A 27,286-nucleotide genomic window follows, 5' to 3' on the forward strand; every position below is an offset into this window, starting at 1 on the left:
ATGGCTATGAAGTCTGTTATCAGCCTGTCCTCTCTCATCCTGCTGGGTCTGGTCATTGCCTACCACATCTGTGAGGTGCAGGTAATTTCACCTCTCTGACTACTTACTACACTGTCCATATTCTCACTATCTTAAACTAGCTTATGTGATCCCTCAGCTTAGATTCTTTGAAGTCATTCTACTCTACAATAGTTTTTGTTATATACCAGACTATAGTATAGTAGAGGTCTATTGCTAATGGGGAAAGTAGATGGTGACAGAGGGCAACCTTGTCTGTTACTTCTTATTATATAATTTATTACACTTTGACTTCACTCTCAATGAACTGTACTTCCTCTATGCACTAACTCTGACATGGCTGTGTACCCATACTCCCATCACTGTTAGCTCTACATCCATGATAACGGATCAGAGGACTGGCAAATTGCCATGACAACAGAGCGGGTGAGCCTGATCGCCCTTGAGCTGTTTGTTGCGGCAGTGCACCCATTCCCAGTGGGTCTCCCATTGTCATGGCAAGCCATGTCCCCCACGCTGTCAGAGACGGAGCTGGAGATCGTACTGGCTCTACCCATGTTCCTGCGACTCTATCTCCTGGGCCGTGCCTTGATGCTGCACAGCCGACTATACACAGACACCGCCTCGCGCAGCATTGGCGCCCTCAACAAGGTCAGAGGTCAACATCTGTCACCATGCAAGTGATGCAACCTCTCCCTCAAATCTTAGTTACTTGCTTTAACTTCTATGGGCTACGTGGGATGCTAGCGTCCCACCTGCGGGACACAGCCAGTGAAATGTCAGGGCGGCAAATTCAAAAACAACAAAATGTCATAATTCGACTTTCTCAAACATACAACTATTTTACACCATTTTAAAGATACACTTCTCCTTGATGTAACCACATTGTCCGATTTCAAAAAGGCTTTACAGCGAAAGCAAAACATTAGATTATGTTAGGAGAGTACATAGACAAAAATAATCACCCAGCCATTTTCCAAGCAAGGACATGTGTCAATAAAACCCAAAACACAGCTAAATGAAGCACTAACCTTTGACGATCTTCATCAGATGACACTCCTAGGACATTATGTTACACAATACATGTATGTTTTGTTCGATAAAGTTCATATTTATATCCAAAAACAGCATTTTACATTGGCGCGTGATGTTCACAAAATGTATTCCCACCAAAACGTCCGGTGAATGTGCACATCAATTTACTAAAATAATCATCATAAACGTTGACAAAATATATAACAATTATTTTAAGAATTATAGATAGACTACTCCTGGATGCAACTGCTTTGTCAGATTTTAAAATAGCTTTACGGAGAAAGCACATTTTTCAATATTCTGAGTACATAGCTCAGCCATCACAGCGAGCTATACAGACACCCGCCAAGTTCGGGGCAACCTAAACTCAGAATTAGTATTAGAAATATTCTCTTACCTTTGCTGATCTTTGTCAGAATGCACTCCCAGGACTGCTACTTCCACAAGAAATGTTGTTTTTGTTCGAAATAATACATATTTATGTCCAAATACCGTAAAAATGTTCCATTACCGTATTTAGAAGCATGTCAAACGCTGTTCAAAATCAATCTTTATGGTATTTTTTACGTAAAATTGTGATAATATTCTAACCGGACAATAGCGTATTCATTCAAGGAGAAAAAGAAGGAACAGCATCTCCAATCCCTTTGTCCACAGGCAGTCCACTCAGTAACTGAGCTCCTATTATCTGCCCAGTAACAGGAGAAGGCTGAAACAACTTTCTGAATGCTTTTGACAGCCAATGGAAGCCTTAGGAAGTGCAACGTAACCCCACAGATAGTGTAGTTTCGAAAGGGACTAGAAAGAAGAACTACAATTCTCAGATCCTCCACTTCCTGGTTGACTTTTTCTCCGGTTTTTGCCTGCCATATGAGTTCTGTTATACTCACAGACACCATTCAAACAGTTTTAGAAACGTCAGAGTGTTTTCTATCCAAATCTACTAATAATATGCATATTCTAGTTTCTGGGCCAGAGTAGTAACCTGTTTAAATTGGGTACGTTTTTCATCCGGTCGTGAAAATACTGCCCCCTAGCCCAGACAGGTTAATGGACCTGTACATACTCAGGTTGTACAATAGCCAGAATGGTTTTGACTTGAAGTTCAGTAGTAAGTACCTTCTCCATCAAGTCGAAACGATGCTAAAGCTGCCCATTGGATTCCACAACACTGCCAGCAGATACTCACACCAACGCTAGGTGTTGCATTTTCATGGAATCCAATATGCTGCTTTAGCATTGGCTAGCCGAGCATGCTGACGAAAAAAGAAGTTTAATAAAAACTAGTAGTCCTTTCTTGAGTTGGGCTCTGGGATGTAACAACCGTTGAGCATCTGAGCTTATGGTTGAGTGTGGGGGAAAGGGGTTGAGTGTGAGTGTGTGTGTGTGTGTGTGTGTGTGTGTGTGTGTGTGTGTGTGCGTGTGTGCGTGTGTGCGTGCGTGTGTGTGCGTGTGTGCGTGTGCGTGCGTGCGTGCGTGTGCGTGTATCCCACATCTGTTGCAAGGGGGTAAGGATGTTTGGGGAAATATAGGATGAATCACAATAATTGTTTGCTGAAATAATAATTGCTTGACAAAAATGTAATGTGATGCAAGGGCAATCCTGGTTACAGGTAACAATCCTTTGCACAAACTGCCGACCTTATTACGCATATTAATTGTAAATGATGGATATTTTAATATATATATTTTTTTTAATAGCTATATATAAAGCAAATTGAGGTGAGAGCATTGGAAATACTTTTAACGGTTGATCTGCTTCTGTTCTGTTTGTGGCACTGTGTGCTCTTTTCAAAGGATGGGTCCTGGCCTTTCGGGGGACATAGGGATCCAGGGGGACGGGGGTGGTCTGCCAGTCACTGGGATGACAACCCGACTTGGGAGGGGCTTTGGCGGGTGGAGTAGTGGAGAACAATTGGAGGGTTACTTATTAGCAATGCAAATATCATGGTACAGCTATTTGGACACTCAATCACTATGGTACTTTTTAATGGTAAATTTACAAACATATGATGAATGGATTTGAAACTTGTATCTCATTATGGTAAATGGTGAAATAAATATAGCCAGTTATAATTGTAATGGCTTAGCAGATAAGATAAGAAAAGAAGAACAATATTTACCTGGCTCAAAGAGAAGGAAGATAATATCTATTGTTTACAGGAAACTCATTCAACAATTTTAGATGAAGGTGAGTGGAAAATGGACTTGGGGGGGCAAACTATACTTCTCTCATGGGCAAAGAAACTCAAAAGGGGGCATGACATTAATTAACAGTAATTTTGATCCGAATGTGCAAATTGTCCAAACAGATCTGCAAAGTAGATGGATGATTTTAAATATGTTATTGGACCATAAACAGATATGGCTCATTAACCTTCATATTGGAACTAATGGATATATGGAGGCTGACCTAGTGAGATATACATGGAAGAGGCTCAATCAAGCTAGTCGTCTTGACTTCTTTCTTATGCCATTCTCGTTGGCACCAAAAGTGAAAAAAGTGTTGATAGGGGATAGAATGCGGTCGGCCCATCAGATAATTGGCATATACACTTATCAAGGCACAAGGCGAGACCCAAATACAGACACAGAAGGCAGATGGTTGGCGTCTTAGAATGTTTATTAATCCAAAGGGGTAGGCAAGAGAATGGTCAAAACCAAATCAGAGTCCAGGAGGTACAGAGTGGCAGACAGACTCATGGTCAAGGCAGGCAGAATGGTCAGGCAAGCGGGTACAAAGTCCAGAAACAGGCAAGGGTCAAAACCGGGAGGACTAGAAAAAGGAGAATGCAAAATGCAGGAGAACGGGAAAACCGCTGATTGATTTGGAAACATACAAGACAAACTGGCACAGGGAGACAGGAAACACAGGGATAAATACACTGGGGAAAACAAGCGACACCTGGAGGGGGTGGAGACAATAACGAGGACAGGTGAAACTGATCAGGGTGTGGCAACACTACCGTTCAAAAGTTTGGGGTCACTTAGAAATGCCCTTGTTTTTGAAAGAAAAGCTCATTTTTTGTCTATTAAAATAACATAAAATTAATCAGAAATACAGTGTAGACGTTGTTAATGTTGTAAGTGACTATTGTAGCTGGAAATGGCCAATTGTTTATGGAATATTACATTTACATTTAAGTCATTTAGCAGACGCTCTTATCCAGAGCGACTTACAAAATGGTGCATTCACCTTATGATATCCAGTGGAACAACCACTTTACAATAGTGCATCTAAATCTTTTGGGGGGGGTTAGAAGGATTACTTTATCCTATCCTAGGTATTCCTTAAAGAGGTGGGGTTTCAGGTGTCTCCGGAAGGTGGTGATTGACTCCGCTGTCCTGGCGTCGTGAGGGAGCTTGTTCCACCATTGGGGTGCCAGAGCAGCGAACAGTTTTGACTGGGCTGAGCGGGAACTGTGCTTCCTCAGAGGTAGGGGCCAGCAGGCCAGTGGTGGATGAACGCAGTGCCCTTGTTTGGGTGTAGGGCCTGATCAGAGCCTGAAGGTATGGAGGTGCCGTTCCCTTCACAGCTCCGTAGGCAATCACCATGGTCTTGTAGCGGATGCGAGCTTCAACTGGAAGCCAGTGGAGAGAGCGGAGGAGCGGGGTGACGTGAGAGAACTTGGGAAGGTTGAACACCAGACGGGCTGCGGCGTTCTGGATGAGTTGTAGGGGTTTAATGGCACAGGCAGGGAGCCCAGCCAACAGCGAGTTGCAGTAATCCAGACGGGAGATGACAAGTGCCTGGATTAGGACCTGCGCCGCTTCCTGTGTGAGGCAGGGTCGTACTCTGCGAATGTTGTAGAGCATGAACCTACAGGATCGGGTCACCGCCTTGATGTTAGTGGAGAATGACAGGGTGTTGTCCAGGATCACGCCAAGGTTCTTAGCACTCTGGGAGGAGGACACAAGGGAGTTGTCAACCGTGATGGCGAGATCATGGAACGGGCAGTCCTTCCCCGGGAGGAAGAGCAGCTCCGTCTTGCCGAGGTTCAGCTTGAGCTGGTGATCCGTCATCCACACTGATATGTCTGACAGACATGCAGAGATGCGATTCGCCGCCTGGTTATCAGAAGGGGGAAAGGAGAAGATTAATTGTGTGTCGTCTGCATAGCAATGATAGGAGAGACCATGTGAGGATATGACAGAGCCAAGTGACTTGGTGTATAGCGAGAATAGGAGAGGGCCTAGAACAGAGCCCTGGGGGACACCAGTGGTGAGAGCGCATGGTGCGGAGACAGATTCTCGCCACGCCACCTGGTAGGAGCGACCTGTCAGGTAGGACGCAATCCAAGCGTGGGCCGCGCCGGAGATGCCCAACTCGGAGAGGGTGGAGAGAAGGATCTGATGGTTCACAGTATCAAAGGCAGCAGATAGGTCTAGAAGGATGAGAGCAGAGGAGAGAGAGTTAGCTTTAGCAGTGCGGAGAGCCTCCGTGACACAGAGAAGAGCAGTCTCAGTTGAATGCCCAGTCTTGAAACCTGACTGATTAGGATCAAGAAGGTCATTCTGAGAGAGATAGCAGGAGAGCTGGCCAAGGACGGCACGTTCAAGAGTTTTGGAGAGAAAAGAAAGAAGGGATAACTGGCTTCTGTAGTTGTTGACATCGGAGCGATCGAGCTTGTAGGTTTTTACAGAAGGGGTGCAACTCTCGCTCTCTTGAAGACGGAAGGGACGTAGCCAGCGGTCAAGGATGAGTTGATGAGCGAGGTGAGGAAGGGGAGAAGGTCTCCGGAAATGGTCTGGAGAAGAGAGGAGGGGATAGGGTCAAGTGGGCAGGTTGTTGGGCGGCCGGCCGTCACAAGACGCGAGATTTCATCTGGAGAGAGAGGGGAGAAAGAGATCAAAGCACAGGGTAGGGCAGTGTGAGCAGGACCAGCGGTGTCGTTTGACTTAGCAAACGAGGATCGGATATCGTCAACCTTCTTTTCAAAATGGTTGACGAAGTCATCCGCAGAGAGGGAGGAGGGGGGGAGGGGGAGGAGGATTCAGGAGGGAGGAGAAGGTAGCAAAGAGCTTCCTAGGGTTAGAGGCAGATGCTTGGAATTTAGAGTGGTAGAAAGTGGCTTTAGCAGCAGAGACAGAAGAGGAGAATGTAGAGAGGAGTGAGTGAAAGGATGCCAGGTCCGCAGGGAGGCGAGTTTTCCTCCATTTCCGCTCGGCTGCCCGGAGCCTTGTTCTGTGAGCTCGTAGTGAGTCGTCGAGCCACGGAGCAGGAGGGGAGGACCGAGCCGGCCTGGAGGATAGGGGACAGAGAAAATCAAAGGATGCAGAAAGGGAGGAGAGGAGGGTTGAGGAGGCAGAATCAGGAGATAGGTTGGAGAAGGTTTGAGCAGAGGGAAGAGATGATAGGATGGAAGAGGAGAGAGTAGCGGAGAGAGAGAGCGAAGGTTGGGACGGCGCAATACCATCCGAGTAGGGGCAGGGTGAGAAGTGTTGGAGGAGAGCAAGAGGGAAAAGGATACAAGGTAGTGGTCGGAGATTTGGAGGGGAGTTGCAATGAGATTAGTGGAAGAACAGCATCTAGTAAAGATGAGGTCAAGAGTATTGCCTGCCTTGTGAGTAGGGGGGGAAGGTGAGAGGGTGAGGTCAAAAGAGGAGAGGAGTGGAAAGAAGGAGGCAGAGAGGAATGAGTCAAAGGTAGACGTGGGGAGGTTAAAGTCACCCAGAACTGTGAGAGGTGAGCCATCCTCAGGAAAGGAACTTATCAAGGCGTCAAGCTCATTGATGAACTCTCCAAGAGAACCTGGAGGGCGATAAATGATAAGGATGTTAAGCTTGAAATGGCTGGTAACTGTGACAGCATGGAATTCAAATGAGGAGATAGACAGATGGGGCAGGGGAGAAAGAGAGAATGTCCACTTGGGAGAGATGAGGATTCCAGTGCCACCACCCCTCTGGCTCGATGCTCTAGGGGTATGCGAGAACACGTGGGCAGACGAAGAGAGAGCAGTAGGAGTAGCAGTGTTATCTGTGGTAATCCATGTTTCCGTCAGCGCCAGGAAGTCTAGGGACTGGAGGGTAGCATAGGCTGAGATGAACTCAGCCTTGTTGGCTGCAGACCGGCAGTTCCAGAGGCTGCCGGAGACCTGGAACTCCACGTGGGTCGTGCGCACTGGGACCACCAGGTTAGAGTGGCAGCGGCCACGCGGTGTGAAGCGTTTGTATGGCCTGTGCAGAGGGGAGAGAACAGGGATAGACAGACACATAGTTGACAAGCTACAGAAGTGTTGTTTCTTGTATTATTGTCTCCTGTGTCTTTAGAGAACTGTTTCACTTTGATATCCTTTTTCTTCTGTCCTTATTTTCTCTTTCTTTTCTTCTGTTAACTAGATATTCTTTGTTGTTCTTCGTTAGCTAGCTAGCTTCTTCCAAAAGAGTCCCTAGCAACTGCTTAGCAACTGGTAAACAATTCAGCTTGCTAAGATAACTACAATTTTATGAAAAATAGTTATTTTTCAAAAGCCTATCTTCTTTGTTTGTTGCTTGTTTTTTCTCCTATTCAGTCTTGCAGTTTTCTTTTGCTTTTTTCCGATGTACTTCACTCTAAAAACCATGTAAATTTCAATATTTGTAGGAGCTCATTTTTCAGCTGCTGCTGCTCAAATTGGAGTTCTGGAACAGAATGTATGATATTGTGTTATTTTGCCCATCTTAATCTTTTCCTTTTATTGGCCAGTCTGAGATATGGCATTTTCTTTGCAACTCTGCCAAGATGGCCAGCATCCCGGAGTCGCCTCTTCACTGTTGACATTGAGACTGGTGTTTTGTGGGTACTATTTAATAAAGCTGCCAGTTGAGGACTTGTGAGGAATTTGTACGTAGAGCTCTGAGACAGGATTGTGTTGAGGCACAGATCTGGGGAAGGGTACCAAAACATTTCTGCAGCATTGAAGGTCTTAAATGGAAGAAGTTTGGAACCACCAAGACTCTTTCTAGAGCTGGCTGCTTGGCCAAACTGAGCAATCGGGGAAGAAGGGCCAGGGAGGTGACCAAGAACCCGATGGTAACTCTTACAGAGCTCCAGAGTTCCTCTGTGGAGATGGGAGAACCTTCCAGAAGGACAACCATCTTTGCAGCACTCCACCAATCATGCCTTCATGGTAGAGTGGCCAGACAGAAGCCACTCCTCAGTAAAAGGCACATGACTGCCAGCTTGGAGTTTGCCTAAAGGACTCTCAGACCATGAGAAACAAGATTCTCCGGTCTGATGAAACCAAGATTGAACACTTTGGCCTGAATGCCAAGCGGCACATCTGGAGGAAACCTGGTACAATCCCTACGGTGAAGCATGGTGGTGGCAGCATCATGCTGTGGGGATGTTTTTCAGCAGAAAAGACTAGTCAGGATCGAGGGAAAGATGAACGAAGCAAAGAACAGAGAGATCTTTGATGAAAACCTGCTCCAGAGCACTCAGGACCTCAGACTGGGGTGAAGGTTCACCTTCCAACAGGAAAATGACCCTAAGCACACAGCCAAGACAACACAACACAGAACTGGCTTGGGGCCAAGTCTCTGAATGTCCTTGAGTGGCCAAGCCACTGTATGCTGGAAACATTCAGTTTATATTAACTAAATCAAAACCAATCTTTGTTAAACATAAATACCAAACTTGTTTTTCCATGGATTCTGTGACGTGGTTGGCGTTTAACAGCTAGGATCGCTATTTCTTGTCCCAGAATCCCGCTTAACTGACAGGTTAAAATCTGCTTGAAAGACACACTAACCTAGCTAAGCTGCTAACATTAGCCATCAAGCTAACGAAGTTAGTCCCAGATGAGTTTTCCAGTGGAGCCCTCTGTCTGGAGAAGTAAATTAATGGTTCCAGCGCTGTAGGAGCTGTATCTACAATGCTTTGTTTCGGGACAAACTGGATCGCTTAGAGTTCCAATGCGGCAATTGTTTGCTTGCCGAGGATTATAGGCTTGAGGTGGCTTCCTTGATCATGCAGGTTGCCAGCCTACGTAAGAAACTGGGGAAAAAGCAGAGTGGAATGTTTATCTTTTCTATGCCGGTGGCTGGACAGCGTTCGTGCATGTTGGATGCATCTCAGTCTTGTCGTTTGTCGTTATCCGACTGGCCGGTGTTGCCCAGAGATCATTCGCCAGGGCAGCCATCTCCTGCCTCTCCTCCCCCATCTGATAGCAGTTGAAGGAGCACAGCAAGAGGAGCATGGCAATTAAGGATGGTCGCATGTCACGAGCCGTGGAAGCCAAAGACAGCAGCCTCCTGCAAAGCAGTCTACACTCCCAACGAGAGGCCCGGAGCAGATGCAAACAACGAATAGTTTCGCCGCCCTGGAACCTGATCTTCCTGCACCTTTGATGTTGGGGGTACATGTGTCTATGGCCGCTGTGCCTTCTCCTACTCCTTCCCCTATGATTTTGAAGTTGATGTTGGGAACCTTCCATCCCAGCTCTGGATCGAGCAGGTCTTCTCGATCTGTCGGAAGCCTGCACCAGCCTGTGAAGCGTGGGAGAGGGCGGATTTCCCCGTCCTTCTTGCCAGTCGTGATTTTGGGAAGCTCCATGGTAAGAAATGTGACTGTTCTCAGTGCAAAAACAATGTCCTATCCCTGAGCTCGAGTAAATTACATTACTAAGCTGTGCTCCTTGATTTGGGTGGATCCCATTCTCCTTATAAAACGTGTTTTGTTTTTCTGGATCCTTTCACAGCATTATAAGGCTGCATTGAGACAATGACTTATCAATGACCCAAGCCCAGTTCAGTTAATCGCTACCATTGTGTCGCTGAGTCATCATAATGCTTTAGCAAATGTACATTACACCAGGGGCATTGATAGACACAATGTAATTAACCTAATTTATGTCCCTCTAACTGCCCTGAATGCCTCTGCTGATCATACAGCTATTGTATGCAGCAGTCATGTGCCTATTAACCAGATTTATTCTGTTAGCACTGAGGCGGTGTGCCCTAGTAGGAAGTCCACTGTGTGCAGCTCACCCTGCACTAACATAAATAACATGAGAATATCTACTTCTGCTAAGCTATCCAATAAAGTAATGAAAACAAGCAAGCATCCCAGAAAAGTGCTCAAAATAGCCCACGTTAACATGTGTAGCTCAAGAAACAAAGTTCATTAAATTAATAACTTGGTAGTAACAGATGACATTCATGTTCTGACTATCTCTGAAACTCACTTAGACAATACCTTTGATGATACAGTGGTAGCAATACATGGTTATAATATTTACAGAAAATACATAAATGCCAGTGGTGGAGGTGTTGCTGTTTATATTCATAACCACATTCCTGTAAAGATTAGAGAGGATCTAATGTGAAATACTGTTGAAGTAATATGGCTACAGGTTCATCTGCCTCACGTAAAGCCCATTCTTGTGAGAATCTGCTATAGACCACCAAGTGCTGACAGTCAGTATCTGGATAACATGTGTGAAATGCTTGATACACTAGTATATTTTCTGGGTGATTTAAATATTGACTGGCTTTCATCAAGCTGCCCACTCAAGAAAAAGCGTAAAACTGCAACCAGTGCCTGCAACCTGGTTCAGGTTATCAGTCAACCTACCAGGGTAGTTTCAAACAGCATAGGAATGAAATCATCAACATGTATTGATCACGTCTTTACTAATGCTGCAGAAATGTGCTTGAAAGCAGTATCCAGATCGGCTGTAGTGATCACAATATAGTAGCCATATCTAGGAAAATCAAAGTTCCAAAGGCTGGGCCTGTATAAGAGGTCATACAATAAGTTTTGTAGTGATTCCTATGTTGCTGATGTAAAGAATATTTGTTGGTCCGTGGTGAGTAATGAGGAGCAAACAGACGCTGCACTTGACACATTGCTTGTCCCAGTTACTAATAAGCATGCACCCATTAAGAAAATTACTGTAAAAACTGTTAAATCCCTGCAGATTGATGAGGAATTTAACAATTGTATGGTTGAGAGTGATGAGGCAAAAAGGAATGGCAAATAAGTCTGTCAAACGTACTGCAAATGACAAATCATGTGACTAAACTGAATAAAAAGAAGAATAAACTACACTATGAAACAAAGATAAATTACATAAAGAATTATAGTAAAAGCTTTTGGAGCACCTTCAATTACATTTTGGGAAAAATTATTGCTATCTATCAAGAATGACAAGCCACTGACAACTTGGATAGAAAATTACTGAGGATAATAGTGGATGATATTGCCATTCCTATTTGCCATATCGTCACTTTAAGCCTAATAGAAAGTGTGTGCCCTCAGGCCTGGAGGGATGCAAAAGTCATTCAGCTACCTAAGAATAGTAAAGCCCCCTTTACTGGCTCAAATATCTGACCAATCAGCCTATTACCAACCCTGAGTAAAGTTATGGAAAAAATGGTGTTGACCAAATACAATGGTATTTTACAGTAAAGAAATTGACAACAGACTTTCAGCACGCTTATAGGGAAGGACATTCAACAAGCACAGCACTTATACAAATGACTGAGATTGGCTGAGAGAAATTTATGACAAAAAAGATTGTGGGGGCTGTTTTGTTAGACTTCAGTGAGGCTTTTGACATGATCGATCATAGTCTGTTGCTGGAAAAACGTGTGTTATGGCTTTACACCCCCTGCTATATTGTGGATAAAGAGTCACCTGTCTAACAGAACACAGAGGGTGTTCTTTAATGGAAGCCTCTCCAACATAATCCAGATAGAATCAGGAATTCCCCAGGGCAGCTGTCTAGGCCCCTTAACAAAGAGCTGCAGTTAGTTTCATAATGGGTGGCAAGGAATGAGTTAGTCCTAAATATTTTAAAAACTAAAAGCATTGTATTTGGGACAAATCCTTCACTAAACCCTAAACCTCAACTAAATCTTCTAATAAATAATGTGGAAACTGAGCAAGTTGAGGTGACTAAACTGCTTGGAGTAAGCCTGGATTGTAAACTGTCATGGTCAAAACATATTGATACAGTAGTAGCTAAGATGGGGAGATGTCTGTTCATAATAAAGCACTTCTCTATCTTCTTAACAGCACTATAAACAAGGCAGGTTCTACAGGCTCTAGTTTTGTCGCACCTAGACTACTGTTCAGTCGTGTGGTCAGGTGCCACAAATAGGGAAGCATGGCTGGCCCATGAATGTACACAGAGAGCAAACATTAATAATATGCATGTCAATCTCTCCTGGCTCAAAGTGGAGAAGAGATTGACTTCATTACTACTTGTATTTATTAGAGTTATTGACATGTTGAAAGCACCGAGCTGTCTGTTTCAATTTTTTAATTTTTTATTAAATGTAACCTTTATTTAACTAGGCAAATCAGTTAAGAACAAATTCTTATTTACAATGAAGGCTTACACCGGCCAAACCCGGACGACACTGAGCCAATTTTGCACCGCCTTATGGGACTCCCAGTCATGGCCGGTTGTGATACAGCCTGGATTCAAACCAGGGTGTCTGTAGTGACGCCTCAAGCACTGAGATGTAGTAGTGGTGCAGCGGTCTAGCACACAGCTCAGACACCCATGCATACCCTACAAGACAAGCCACCAGAGTCTCCAAGTCCAGAACAGACTATATGAGACACACAGTACTACAGAGAGCCATGACTACATGGAACTCTATTCCACATCAGGTAACTGGTGCAAGCAATAGAATCAGATTTAAAAACAGATACAAATAAGAAACAGCAGGGACTGTGAAGAAACACAAACATAAGCACAGACACATGCATACACAAACATGTTAACATACGCACTATACACACATGTACACATAGATTTTGTGTTGTAGATACAGTACCAGTCAAAAGTGTGGATACACCTACTCATTCAAAGGTTTTTCTTTATTTTTACTATTTTCTACATTGTAGAATAATAGTGAAGACATAAAAACTATGAAATAACACATATAGAATCATGTAGTAACCAAAAAAGTGTTAAACAAATCTAAATATATTTTATATTTCAGATTCTTCAAAGTAGTCATCCTTTGCCTTGATGACAGCTTTGCACACTCTTGGCATTCTCTCAACCAGCTTCAACTGGAATGCTTTTCCAACAGTCTTGAAGTAGTTCCCACATATGCTGAGCACTTGTTGGCTGCTTTTCCTTCACTCTGCAGTCCAACTCATCCCAAACCATTTCAATTGGGTTGAGGTCAGGTGATTGTGGAGGCCAGGGCATCTGATCACTCTCCTTCTTGGTCAAATAGCCCTTAAATAGTCCCACTAAGCGCAAACTAGATGGGATGGCATATCGCTGCAGAATGCTGTGGTAGCCATTCTGGTTAAGTGTGCCTTGAATTCTAAATAAATCACAGACCGTTCCACCAGCAAAGCACCACCACACCTCCTCCTCCATGCTTCATGGTGGGAACTACACATGCGGAGATCATCCGTTCACTCACACCGTGTCTCACAAAGACACAGCGGTTGGAACCAAAACTCTCAAATTTGGACATTTCCACCGGTCTAATGTCCATTGCTCGTGTTTCTTGGCCCAAGCAAGTCTCTTCTTTTTATTGGTGTCCTTTAGTAGTGGTTTCTTTGCTGCAATTCAACCATGAAGGCCTGATTTCAAGAACTTCAAGTGCCGTCGCAAAAAAACATCAAGCGCAATGATAAAACTGACTCTCATGAGGACCGCCACAAGAAAGGAAGAACCAGAGTTACCTCTGCTGGAGAGGATAAGTTCGTTAGAGTTAACTGCACCTCAGATTGCAGCCCAAACAAATGCTTCACAGAGTTCAAGTAACAGACACATCTCAACATCAACTGTTCAGAGGAGACTGTGAATCAGGCCTTCATGGTCGAATTGCTGCAAAGAAACCACTACTAAAAGGACACCAATAAGAAGAAGACACTTTCTGGAAATCTGTCCTTTGATCTGATGAGTCCAAATTTGAGATTTTTAGTTCCAACCGCCATGTCGTTGTGAGACGCAGAGTAGGGGAAGTTGATGATCTCCGCATATGTGGTTCCCACCGTGAAGCATGGAGGAGGAGGTGTGATGGTGTGGGGCTGCTTTGCTAGTGACACTGTCTGTGATTTATTTAGAATTCAAGGCACACTAAACCAGCATGGCTACCCAATCATTCTACTGCTATACACCATCCCATCTGGTTTGTGCTTAGTGGGACTATCATTTGTTTTTCAACTGGACAATGACCCAACACATCTCCAGGCTGTGTAAGGGCTTTGACCAAGAACGAGAGTGATGGAGTGCTGCATCAGATGACCTGGCCTCCACAATCACCCAACCTCAACCCAGTCTAGATGGTTTGGGATGAGTTGGATTGCAGAGTGAAGGAAAAGTGCTCAGCATATGTGGGAACTCCTTCAAGACTGTTTGAAAAGCATTCCAGTTGAAGCTGGTTGAGAGAATGCCAAGAGTGTGCGAAGATGTCATCAAGGCAAAGGGTTGCTACTTTGAAGAATCTAAAATATTTTGATTTGTTTAACACTTTTTTGGTTACAACATAATTCTATATGTGTTATTTTATAGTTTTGATGTCTCCACTGTTATTCTACAATGTAGAAAATAGTAAAAATAAAGAAAAACCCTTGCATAGGTATTTTTTTATGTAAAGGTGGATCAGCTTTAATATTGCAAATAAATTGTGACTTCTATCAATGTAATTGTCTGCATCATTTCCAATCCCCCATATATATATATATCTTTTTAATAAATATATTATTGAAAATATATTTTTTGGGGTATATATATTTTTTATTATTTTCCCCTAACCCTGCCACTGTGGATATTCATATTATTATTTTGACCTGTATCCAGATCCACTTCAACAGCCGTTTTGTGGTCAAAACCCTGATGACCATCTACCCTGGCACTGTGTTGATGATCTTCAGCGTCTCTCTGTGGCTAGTTGCTGCCTGGGGCCTACATGTCTGTGAGAGGTGAGTGACTAAGAAGGGAAAGGGAGTAGAGAGAAGGAGGGAAATCGGGAAATAGGTGTAACGGCTGTCGTTGGGTAGAGAGGACCAAGGCGCAGCGGGTTGCATGTTCATCATTATATTTTATTAAATATATGTGAACACAGAAAAACAAGAAAACAAAGAACGACAGTTTCACAGGCTAATACTCACAGCAGTGCGAAATACAACTACCCACAAACAAAACACATACCTATATATAGGACTCTCAATCAGAGGCAACTAAAAACACCTGCCTCCAATTGAGAGTCCAACACCCAATTACCTAGACATAGAAATACAAAGAACTAGAATGAACCTAGAAATACAAAACATAGAACATAAACCAAAACCCGGAAATAATAAATCAAACCCCTACAATATACATAACCCCCGAACCACATGAAACAAATACCCTCTGCCACATCCTGACCAACCTACAAATACAAATAACCCCTATACTGGTCAGGACGTGACAATAGGTATCAGACTTTTGCCAGGATTCATTAAATGCAGTGTTAACTAAAATAGTACTCTACAATATTCGTCAAACACCTATTTTTCAGTGGCAATTGATGACTGAATAAATAGACCTAGAAAAAAAATAACTAAACAACATTATTTTTAATTTCAGTTTACTAAAATGAGACGAGACAAAATTATCTCTGTGACTAAAAGCCTTGCCCTGGTTAAGAAACACAAGCTGCTTTACGAAATCAAAAGCAATAGCTGCATTGAGTTTAATTGTAAAATAACAGTCAAGCTATGTTTTCCTTTCTCTTTAGTAGGCTATAGAAAAGTAGTCTGTCTCTCTCTCAACCCTCCCACTTTTCCCACTGCATTTCATATACAGATTATGTTGCCAAGTCTCCCTCTTCTACTCAGAAAAAAACAGTTTGATTCTACTGCTGAAAAGACATGACTCATAATACTGGCGCTACGGTTTTTTCTCTATGTCGGCTCTATTCATGGTATTTCTATCTGCAATGTTCAAGAACGTTTTTCAACTGAACCTGGCTCTTGGAACATTACCAGTAGCCTATATGCAAACATGTTGGTGGCACAGAAAGAAAGGAAAAGGGATAGCAAACAATTTATTGACAAAATGTATCTTACCACTACGCTATTTATGAATTGGTAAATAAATGTATTTTAAGTTAAAGCTGCAATATGTAAACTTTTGGGCGACCTGACCAAATGCACACAGAAATGTTGAGTTATAGATCTGTCATTCTCATTGAAATCAAGTCTAAGAAGCGGAAGATCTGTTCTATATGTGCTATTTCTATGCTTCCCGTTCTTCAGTGTTGTTTTTGTAAACCATCGTCACTCAGCTGAAAATACAATATTTTTGGTTATGGAAAATATTAATGATGCACCGATATGACATATTTGGCCGATACCAATATCCAATATTTTCCTTGCAAAAAAAAAACTATACCGATAACCGATATTTAAAATTGTTGCGGTCTTTTAAGCATTCTAGTACATTTAAATAGTTAACACACACAGACATGGATGCAGCGTTCTAGAGGCGTTACTACAGTCCCTGGTTCGAATCCAGGCTCCATCACAACCGGCATAAGGCGGCGCACAATTGGCCCAGCGTCGTCCGGGTTTGGCCGGGGTAGGCCGTCATTGTAAATAATAATTTGTTCTTTAACTGACTTGCCTAGTTAAGTAAAGGTTACACACACACACACACCACTGACCCCAAACAATTTTTGTTGGCATTTACGAATGTCCCCATTACCAGTAAAACATAATCAAAACCTATTTCTTTCACTTACTTACTGTGCTGTTTCGTTGTTCATTTCTTCAGTCGTTTCATTCTCAACCAGGATTTCTATGGAAGGCCATTTGGGTCTTTGCGTGTCAAAAACAATACAAGTCAAATAACACTGTTTGACGTGTCAAATAAGCTTGTTGACCAATCAGGACCTGAATATGACTGCACGTCACATAATGATTTAACGCATTCATACATTTTTTACATAGTTATTACACATTGATTACACCATCACTCGTATTTCATATGTGACAACGATTCATCGATACGTATGCTATGATGCTGTAAAGTTGTCTCGCGCACCTACAGTGCTGGTCATAACAAAAAGCTAGCTAGCTCATGGATGCAAACAATGTTCTTCCCCAAAAACATAGCAAAACGACATGATCTGTTTCAGTAGCTATAGTTAGCTAGCTAACTGTATAGCTAGGTGTCATCATCTAAAATAACCCTAATTTATAAGACAGTTCTTATTTGATTAATGGTGGTCAGACCCATCTATGTGTAGCTAGCCACAATAAGGATTAGCCACAATAGTGGACTTTGAGGTTAGCCTTCAAAATAAAAGTATGGCATAATTCTACTATTTGTATTAATTTGCATCACTGTCAATGTCATACTTTTATTTTGCAGGCAAACCGCAAATTCCACTATCGTGCGTAATCCTTATTGTGGCTAGCTTCACAACACATAACCCGGTCCGGTCGAGCCTCACTAGCCAGATGAAGCTAGCAGGCTGCTTATAACGTTAGCTTTGGGCAACAGGGTTAAGTAGCTGGCTAGCTATTTATTTTCATGAACTGAAGTTCAATTTCAACAGGCGAACAACAAGTGGCAACCTAGCTAATACTTACTCACAAAGATTCCTAAATCATTGCTAAGAATAATGAAAATGACAGCAGTTTCTACTGGTCATTGTTTTCAGGCTGGTTGTATTGGTGCTAGCTAGGTACCAAGCTAAAGCTAGCTACCCCAGAAGTTGCGGTCAAACAAATTATCCTTTATTACCAACGCGATATTATAAACACATTGTACGTTGCTGGTGTTTGCTTGTTTGCAGACTTTTTTGTACAGCTCTGACAGTGCTACTGTATCTTTTTTGACACGCAAAGACCCAAACGGCATTCCATAGTATGTATGTCGTGAAGCTAATAGCAGTGACGCTATTACTGTGCAACTCTGGTAGGGCAACATCTGAAAAATAGCGCACTTGGTAGTGTGTACCTGTGCTCGACCAGTCGGTGAAAGCCAACATCACCCAGGACAGAGAACGGTTGATTGTCAAGGGCAATGAATTCCATTTTCTTGGCTTTCTTACTCTTTCAAATGACTGCTCGACTTGTTGACTGCTCGATCCACACAGCAGACATTGTGGGCTAGGTTAGGGATGCTGTGTTGCAAGTGTAGTGTATGTTATATAGGTATGCATGGCAGCTTTGACATCGGTTTTTAACATCACGTTAAACTAGACATCGGGCCGATACCGATGTTGGCATTTTTAGCTAATATCGGCCAATTTCAATATGTTCACCGATATATTGTGCATCCCTAGAAAATATATTTCACAGTGGTTTAGATGATACAATGATTTTCCACATAACGACTGCTTGTTTTGTCACATAAACAAAAATTAGGCGAACTATTAGAATTTTTGCAACCAGGAAATGGCGGAGCGATTTCTGTATATTGCACCTTTAATGTGGACCCAGTGACTCAGACTTGAGCACTTGGACAAGGACTCGATCACTGGGAGACAGACTTTAGCCATAGGGACTCGTGACTCGACCATTGGCGACTCGGACTTGGGACCTGAGGTTCAGTGACTCGACTACATCACTGGGCGAAACAGTCATTAGCTCCCGTTCAAAGTCATTAGCACCCATTCTACTTTTGGACATCCATGTGGAACGTTGATAACAATGGCAATGACGCGACCGAGTGATGGAGGTGAAACCCATACTACTTTGCGGCACCTTCTGGTGATTCTCTCTCTTTCTCTCTCTGCTTGTGTGTGTCTGTTTGTTTTGTATGTAATGTGCTGTAGGCTGAATTAGGAATTTACATGGCCAGATAATTCTTATATAGGTGAATATAATATTATTCTTATGTTTTTTCATATTTCTGCTGTTGGGGAGAATAGGTTGTTATGCAGGAAGGGAAAAAAAGTAGTAGGACAAGGCTATGTATGTTTGTGCACATGGAATTCAGTGATTTATGTTTACTATAGGTTAATGACTAATATGAAAGGGCATGTAGTTGAAAAATCATTTTGACAATAACTAGACTTAATCATTATTCAAATGACAAAAATTTGACTTAATGATATTTTAGTAAAAAATTGACTAAATCTAAAAAAAAGAGTGCCAAAATGTACACTGATTCAAAGGTGCAGTGCACACTACACTACAGACAATGCACCTTTTAAAAGGTCATTTATACTTCAGTCGACATCCACAACGTTTACTGTGAATGCAATCTCTGCAAACGTCTGGGAAATTACCTTTAAAAGATGCATTGTCGGTAGTACAGTGCGTCATGCTGCAACGCGCCTTTCAATGAATCCCGGCCTTGGTGACTATAATGACTTGGACCAATCTGTGCTGTGACTGACATTAGATGGGCCCATCATAAGTTGTCAGTCATATAAAAAATACAGTCAAATATCATACTCCTAGACTGAAACTAGTTTATTTGTTAAATGTTCATGTTAATATGATGAGTGGACAAGACAGAGGAAAAGCTGAACCATCATCCCTCCCCTGTCCTATAGACACCACAACTATAAGGACCTGAGCAGTAACTACATGGAGGCCCTGTGGATGGTCTCGGTCACCTTCTTGTCCATTGGTTACGGGGATGTTGTTCCCCACACCTACTGTGGCCGCAGCATCTGTCTACTCACTGGCATCATGGTAAGCAGTTTCTGCAAAATAGGAAAAGCTCTCGCATAGCTGAGTCGACTTGTTGCAGGTGCGTGGGAATAATTCAAATGACATCTTTAAAGAAAATTGAAGAAAAGGGGATGGGCAGGTACAGTGCCTTCAGAAAGTATTCATACCCATTGACTTATTCCACATTTGTTGTGTTACAGACTGAATTCAAAATGTATTAAATATTTTTTAAATCTCACCCATCTACACACAATAACCCATAATGAAAAAGTGAAAAAGGTTTTAGAAATATTTGCTAATTTATTGAAAATGAAATACATAAATCTCATTTACATAAGTATTCACACCCCTGAGTCAATACATGATAGAATCACCTTTGGGTAAGTCTTTAAGAGCTTTGCACACGTGGATTGTACATTTGCAAATTATATATTTTTTTATTCTTCAAGCTCTGTCATCTTTGGTTGCGATTTTAGCATGTCAATCTTGGTGAGGCACACTCCCCCCATTTTTTTTATGCACGCCAGCAAAGCCACTACACAACACTAAACAATACATTCATTGCACTATAACGGTGACAAACGGTGCCCACAAACTGTTAGGGCCTACATAAAGCTGTCCCAACAGCAGAGCTTTTCTTCAACACCATGCAGTGAATCCTTACCACTGCTACACCTGGCTATCAGCGGAGCCTTGTCTGGCTGCGAAACAGTTCAATCAGCCTCATTTACTGCATTTAAAAAAAATCATAGATGATCATAGATGATATGCCTGTGGTTACTACTGACTCCTTGTGGAGTTGTGTAAGTTGATAAGGAAAATACAATCATGAGGATCCACTTTTATATACAATATACCGACGCACAGACAGCACATTGTGCAAACAAAACAACCCTTGCAATGGAAATACATGGGTCTATTACTGAACTTTTTGTTGAAAACAAGTATTTGGATGGGAAACATGGTTACAGACCCAACAACATTATATACTATCTCCTCCTCGTCAAGAAAAGCAGGAGCTAATTATAATACACAAAGTAAGCAAAACAATTAAATAATTCCAACATTGCCTAAAATTATGTAGGCAATAGGCCTATAACAATTGAGATGTACAAACTATGGCATAAGGGAACGACGAGCAGATAAGAGGCAATCCGTAATTTAGACTAAGACGTTAATGAGCGAGCTAACATGGGCGTAGTCAATCTAACTATTTGTTCAGCACTTTTGAAATGTACAGCGACAGAATTCTGAACATGGGCCGTTCTTACTGTATTCTCCCTGTACACCAAGTCAGAACCGTCGGATAAATAAAGGGGGCATATAAGCAGACAAAGAAAGCTCTTACAATATTCGATGATGACATTTCTCTAAAACAGGCTATAGGCTACATGTGCATCACGAAGTCAGTTCTGAGGTGGAAAGGGGCCAAATTATTAGTGTGAGGCACATGGACAACTAACAGCTTACTACACAACACACACTTAGTATTACTTTCTTAGCTACAGTATACATATCTCTCTGGCATATTACATTGTTTATGCAGCAGCATACAAAACATTTTTGGACTCACCATTGTTGTGGTGTGCTCACTTGAATAGGAAGGTGGCACGGCGGTCCTTCTTGAGCAAATTTTGTCATCAAAATCTGTCATTCTCTGGATTTATGGTGCTTTCAAGACAACTGCGAACTCTGCAAAAAAACAAGGTTGAATCATGACGTCAGTGATCTTACTAGAAAGAGGCCCGAGATCCAGAATTGGAATTCCGAGTTGGATGACCGTTGAAAATGTATTTTCCCAGTCAGAGCTAGTTTTTTCCCGAGTCCCAGTTATCTTAAACTCACTAAGTCTGAGATTTCATAGTTCCGAGTTTCCAGCTGTTTTGAACGCGGCAGAAGTCATGCTGGATTGACAGCATGGCCAATGGATTCAACCTTTTCTGGCCCATGGTGTTGCGTGTGAATGTTTATCCTTTTAAGCTTGGAAAAGAGACCCTTTCAGACAGATGTTTTAAATCTTTAAACCCAGACTTGGACCACACACCCTTTCCATCGAATAACAGGCAGAGGAAGCAAAATAATGATTGTTGTGTAATGTTTGTCCAATGGCAGTTGAGCACTGATACGTTTTATAATTTCTCTTCATATGACAAGGATTGAAAAAGATTTGCCAGGAGATTGTCGACGTGATTCATGATGATTGACATGATCAGTCCAAAGCTACGGTAGACATAATGTGATTTTGCATCATTTTATCTATGGCCAACAACCTTTAGCGTTCTTGGATGGACACTTCTATGGCAGCACCCAAGGGGGCTTGAACTGCCAAGCTCTCCCTGTAGATTCTGCAGTGACGTAGTGTCCCCACGAGTTACCAAACATTGAGCCAATCACGGTGCAACTAAAGAAGATTACCAACGCCTATGGTCTGTATTTTCTGCTGGCTGCCCCTCCACCACATAAAGCACTGAGCTAGGCTGAAAAACCTGCATTTTGGAACTGCCTTACTCAAAAAAGCAAGTAAGAGACCATGTTTGTATGCGACTTTATTCACTCAATAAATGTTTTTACATTGTTTGCAAACTGACATGTGACACAAATTAATGCCAATATAACATGCAAAACAGGCAACAAACCTATAGCTAAACAGGTGTACCCTGAATGACAGGTCGCCACTGGCCAAGTTGGTTGTTGATCATTGCTAGATGTCACTTTCAAGTCTTGCCATAGATTGTCAAGCCGATTTTAGTCAAACCTGTAATTAGGCCACTCAGGAACATTCAATGTCGTATTGGTATGTAACTCCAGTGTATATTTGGCCATGTGTTTTAGGTTATTCCTCTAGGATTTTGCCTTTGCTTAGCTCTATTCCGTTTCTTTTTATCCTAAAAAAAACTCCCTAGTCCTTGCCGATGACAACCATACCCATAACATGATACAGCCACCACCATGCTTGAAAATATGAAGAGTGGTACTCAGTGATGTGTTTGATTTGCCCCAAACATAACACTTTGGATTCAGGACATAAAGTTCATTTCTTTGCCACATATTTTGCTGTTTTACTTTAGTGCCTTATTGCAAACAGGATGCATGTTTTGGAATATTTTTTATTCTGTACAGGCTTCCTTCTTTTAATGCTGTCATTTAGGTTAGTATTGTGGAGTAAGTACAATGTTGTTGATCCATCCTCTGTAACTGTTTTAAAGTCACCATTGGCCTCATGGTGAAATCCCTAAGCGGTTTCCTTCCTCTCCGGCAATTGAGTTAGGAAGTATTTTTGTAGTGACTGGGTGTATTGATACACCATCCAAAGTTTATTTAATAATTTCACCATGCTCAAAGGGATATTTAATGTCTGCTTTTGTCTTTTTTACCCATCTACTAATAGGTGCCCTTCTTTGCGAAGCACTGGAAAACCTCCCTGGTCTTTGTGGTTGAATCTGTGTTTGAAATTCACTGCTCGACTCAGCGACCTTACAGATATTTGTATGTGTGGGGTAGAGATGAGGTAGTCATTAAAACACTATGAGCACATTTTTACTCCTGAACTTATTTAGGTTTGCCATAACAAAGTTGACTCAAGACATTAAAGCTTTTAATTTTTTATTACTTTTTAAACATTTCTAAAAACATAATTCCACTTTGACATTATGGGGTATTGTGTGTAGGCCAGTGATACAACATGTCAATTTATTTAATTTACAATTCAGGCTGTAACAACAAAATGTGAGAAAAAAAATCAAGGGGTGTGAATACTTTCTGAAAGCACTGTAATTGTGGTCATTAGCACAGTCTTCTTTTTCAATGCAGCCGTTTTTATCTCAATATCAAATCATTTCTGTGTAACAATTAAGTACCTTACTGTGATTGTTTTCAATTAAAATGGTCAAAAATAAACCAAAATAGCTTTTTAGGGGAGTGGAAAACTGATAACAAGCTGTCATTGGCAGAGCGGTTTGGAACTCTTTTTTTATTGGTCTATTAACTAATTCACCAGGCAGGCCAAAACGCCATCCCACCAAAGCAGGCTGAAATTTCAGGTGGTCTTTTCAAACAGCTCTGTCATGTCTTTTTTATTTCATAAATAATTTTCACAGTAACCCTCCAAAAGGTTATTCATAAACCTTTTTAATGTCCATATGTACTAGGAGGAAGCTACTTGTTTGTTTCTTGGGCTTCATGAATGTGACTGAAAAAGTTCCTCAGGCCTGAAAAAGTATAAGGGGAACAAATTCCTTGGTCAAGGATACGACAGCGCCAATGCAATTAGGGGAGCTTACTCTGATTCAAAAGCGCATATCAGACCGAGAGCCTAATGCTTCTTAGGTAGTTCTTTAAGAGTTCTAGTTTAGAAGTGACAGTTACAGGGATGGTATAACAGCTTGATTGCCGTAACAACATTAGGGAAACTGGGAAGAAAGCAAGTGCTGCTTCAAATACAGCAGTTCTGCAAAATCTTTAATTGAGCCTCTCATTCTCCTTAATTGCCGGCCTCAACACGTTACGGAAAGAGAATAACTGTATAGGAAGCTCTGGGGACAGATCATCTGGATACTGGACAGCCAATAAATTGGTAGATGCAAACAGATTATCATCTTGAGTGGTTTTTGAGGGCTTGAACAAAATAAGCATTTTGCGATTTTGTTTATACTGGTGAACCGGCGTTGAGTTGTGTGATTGCAATATCAACAGTCCCTTATCGCTGATAGTTTTGAATGAGGCATGCCAAGATATAAGTTTAAATTGTGTGCAGGGCTATTTTTTCCTCATTGTTAGGCTATTTGAAGTGTAATTCTTATAAAAAGTTTATAAATAAAAGCTAAATACAGTATATAGGTATAGCTATTACACTGCAGAATTAAACAATCCCTAGTAAACTAGTGTTTTGATGGTGGACTGACTATTATTTGGCATTAAGACTGGTTTTACGCACAATAACTTTATATCCAAGCTCGGAGAAAGCACAAGGACGGCTTATGTCATGCAGGTTCAGGTAACCTATACAGGACAGTAGGTGTATATTCAAAAAAAATGAATTGGTAACTGATTAGTATACTGTTGCATCAAAACTGTATTGAATTTACAACTTGAATTACTGAATAAGTAATTACATTATTGCCACCAGCCAGCAGTCTAAAAATGGCAGCATTGCGACACCATATATAGCTTTGTGAAATGTTAGGCTTAACATGAGAAAATTATGACCAAATAGGCCGACCAATAAACATTTATCAATGAGCTAAAGCAATGCTATACATGCCCTGGCACCACAGAAAGCCTATCATCGATTCAATAGGCATGCAGCCGCATAGACCATGCAGAGGTCCAGAGAAAATGTGTTACTCCAGTGAGGGCAGTATCATGATTTCACAGTGTTATTCCAACCTCCTAATATGGAAATATATTTGACTGCACTGGGCCTTTAACCTTTGTTTATTTCTCTTTCACACACGCGCACAAACACACATACACAGGGGGCTGGTTGCACAGTGCTGGTGGTTGCCGTGGTTGCCAGGAAACTGGAGCTGACTAGGGCAGAGAAACATGTCCACAACTTCATGATGGACTCCCACTTTACAAAAGGGGTAAAACTCACCTGATTTAACACGTGAATGTATTCAATAGTGGTCTTTGGAACCTTGATTTAACATGTGATGTGAGATACAGTCAATGGTGGCCTGTAGTTGTATGAATCATGGCACCGTGTTCCCTATATAATAGTGCACCGATCTAAAGTAATACACTACGTAGGGAATATAGAGCCATTTGGGACGCATCCATAGAAAACTGAGTGTTGGACGAGGAAACAATCGTTTCTTCCAGATAAAAATTGCTGCAGCAAATGTACTGAGAGAGACTTGGATGATCTACAAACACACCAAGCTTGCCAGGAAGAGAGATCACTGCAGAGTACGCATGCACCAAAGGAAGCTGCTACTCGCCATCCACCAGTAAGGCACCAAATCAGAACACACTTCCCCAAGAACCCACCAATCAGCTTAGATATTCCCCTGAGATATCGATAAGGTCACACATTACATCACATGCCCAGGTGTTACAACTCTAGAACTTCTGAAACCCCAACTGTAATATAGAAATGGTCATTCTCTGGTCATCATGAATTATATTTTCAATTTGTTGTACCTGTCCTGTGATTATTTCTGAATGTTAAATATCTTCTCCCCAGGCTGCGTGATGTGAAGATGGAGAGGAGGAAGTTGGCTGACCAGGCCAACACGCTTGTTGATCTCTGCAAGGTCAGACGGGCAGTCACCCCATAGGTTCACCCGCTACTGTTGCAACAACCAAATATGACCAATATTCTAGAGAAAGTAGCAATTAACTTCCTAAATGTTCTCATTGTCCCCTCATTCTTGGACCACTCTGCACCTCTTTCCCATGTAGATGCAGAATCTGATGTATGACATGCTGTCAGAGGTGAGTGGATTACGAGGGGACCTGGAAACACACACAAACAGTCTGCAGCAGAATGTGGAGGAGCTGAGAGAAGGCTTCAGGACCCTGATACCCCTCCTCTCCAGCACCCTCTCCACACAGAACTCTTCCATCCGCCACCTGCTAAGGGAGAGGGAAGAGCAGGCAGACACAGAGAATGGGAGGGCAGGATAGGTAAGATAGCAAGACAGATGGCAGGTATGGGTTGTGCATCATCACGGGAAGAGGTAGAGAGTGATGGGGAACAGTTGGGATCAGGATAATTATGGGATTTAGGTCAGGCTAAAATGAAATTAGATTAATTTTAGGCAGGAAATAAGGCTACATCAGGGATGCAAACTGGTGAAGGCCCAAAAAGGTAACTGAAACATGTAAAAACAATGTTTGTTAAAATGCAGGTTTTAACTAATTAAACAAAGAATATGATCCAAATGATCAGTCTCTGTGTGTAAAATAGTGGTTAATGTTAACAAACAGGCACAAGGCTACATGTGTGCAAAAATAACATTCACTGAGTAAAACATGTAATAATACCCCCTCACACACGTGCTACTATCAAATCCAACACATCAAAAGCAATATCTTTGGGCTACACTGCATTGTACACTTTCTGCCTGTGGACATTTCTTCTACAATGTCCCAGTAGAGCATGATACCCTTTGTTGGCATAACTGATCTCTTTCAGGCAGAGAGTACACCTGGCATAACCCTTTTTAGCCACTGTATTGAAAAAGTGAGAGAGAGAAAGTGTGTGGTGTTTCTTTCACCTAGTGGCATCCAGCTTAAGCCAGGCCCAGCTCCAGCTCCACTTGTTTAACAAGCAATGTCTCATTTTCACCTACTTCTCTCATTCTGAAAATTCGCCATACTGTAAAGGGAAAACATTAGTTCACAGATAAGGTAAACTCACTCACTTTTGTACATCGTCTTGGTCCGTACAATTGACCTTATTTTAGCGCCCCAAAAACATAATACTTCCAGATCAACTGTAATGTCAATACCATTGTAAAGCACACTTTCTCCCCTTTCCAACAAAATAAATGATATGACCTCAAGGCTGCCCGTTTCTGCATGATTCAAGAAGGCAATGAGCTTCCGGTGGGAAAGCGACACTAATGCGTGATAGTGAGAAGGACAGATGTCGTGTGGGAAAACTGCTTTTTTTTTTCACTCGATCTGTCCAACTTATCGCCTCTA

At 42.0% G+C, this 27,286-nt stretch overlaps 1 protein-coding gene across 1 annotated transcript; it reads left to right on the plus strand.

Moving 5' to 3' along the window:
- On the plus strand, positions 1-26,886 carry LOC106588179 (small conductance calcium-activated potassium channel protein 3-like). Its single transcript, XM_045709872.1, has 8 exons — positions 1-81; positions 388-669; positions 14,772-14,938; positions 19,513-19,654; positions 25,108-25,218; positions 25,457-25,584; positions 25,821-25,890; positions 26,039-26,886. Exons 1-8 carry the CDS (start codon positions 1-3, stop codon positions 26,261-26,263), a joined length of 1,206 nt encoding a protein of 401 aa, XP_045565828.1. The 3' UTR covers positions 26,264-26,886.
- The last annotated feature ends 400 nt before the right edge of the window (positions 26,887-27,286 follow it).

This window comes from Salmo salar, chromosome ssa27 (genome assembly GCF_905237065.1).
Source record: "Salmo salar chromosome ssa27, Ssal_v3.1, whole genome shotgun sequence".
Classification (NCBI taxonomy): Eukaryota; Metazoa; Chordata; class Actinopteri; order Salmoniformes; family Salmonidae; genus Salmo; species Salmo salar.

Excerpts from the sequence above, each read along its gene's own strand:
- LOC106588179 (XM_045709872.1), top strand. The coding sequence starts at position 1 with ATGGCTATGAAGTCTGTTATCAGCCTGTCCTCTCTCATCCTGCTGGGT. Across the intron at positions 14,939-19,512 it reads GGCCTACATGTCTGTGAGAG|ACACCACAACTATAAGGACC; the intron begins GTGAGTGACTAA and ends CCTGTCCTATAG. Across the intron at positions 25,219-25,456 it reads ACTCCCACTTTACAAAAGGG|ATAAAAATTGCTGCAGCAAA; the intron begins GTAAAACTCACC and ends CGTTTCTTCCAG.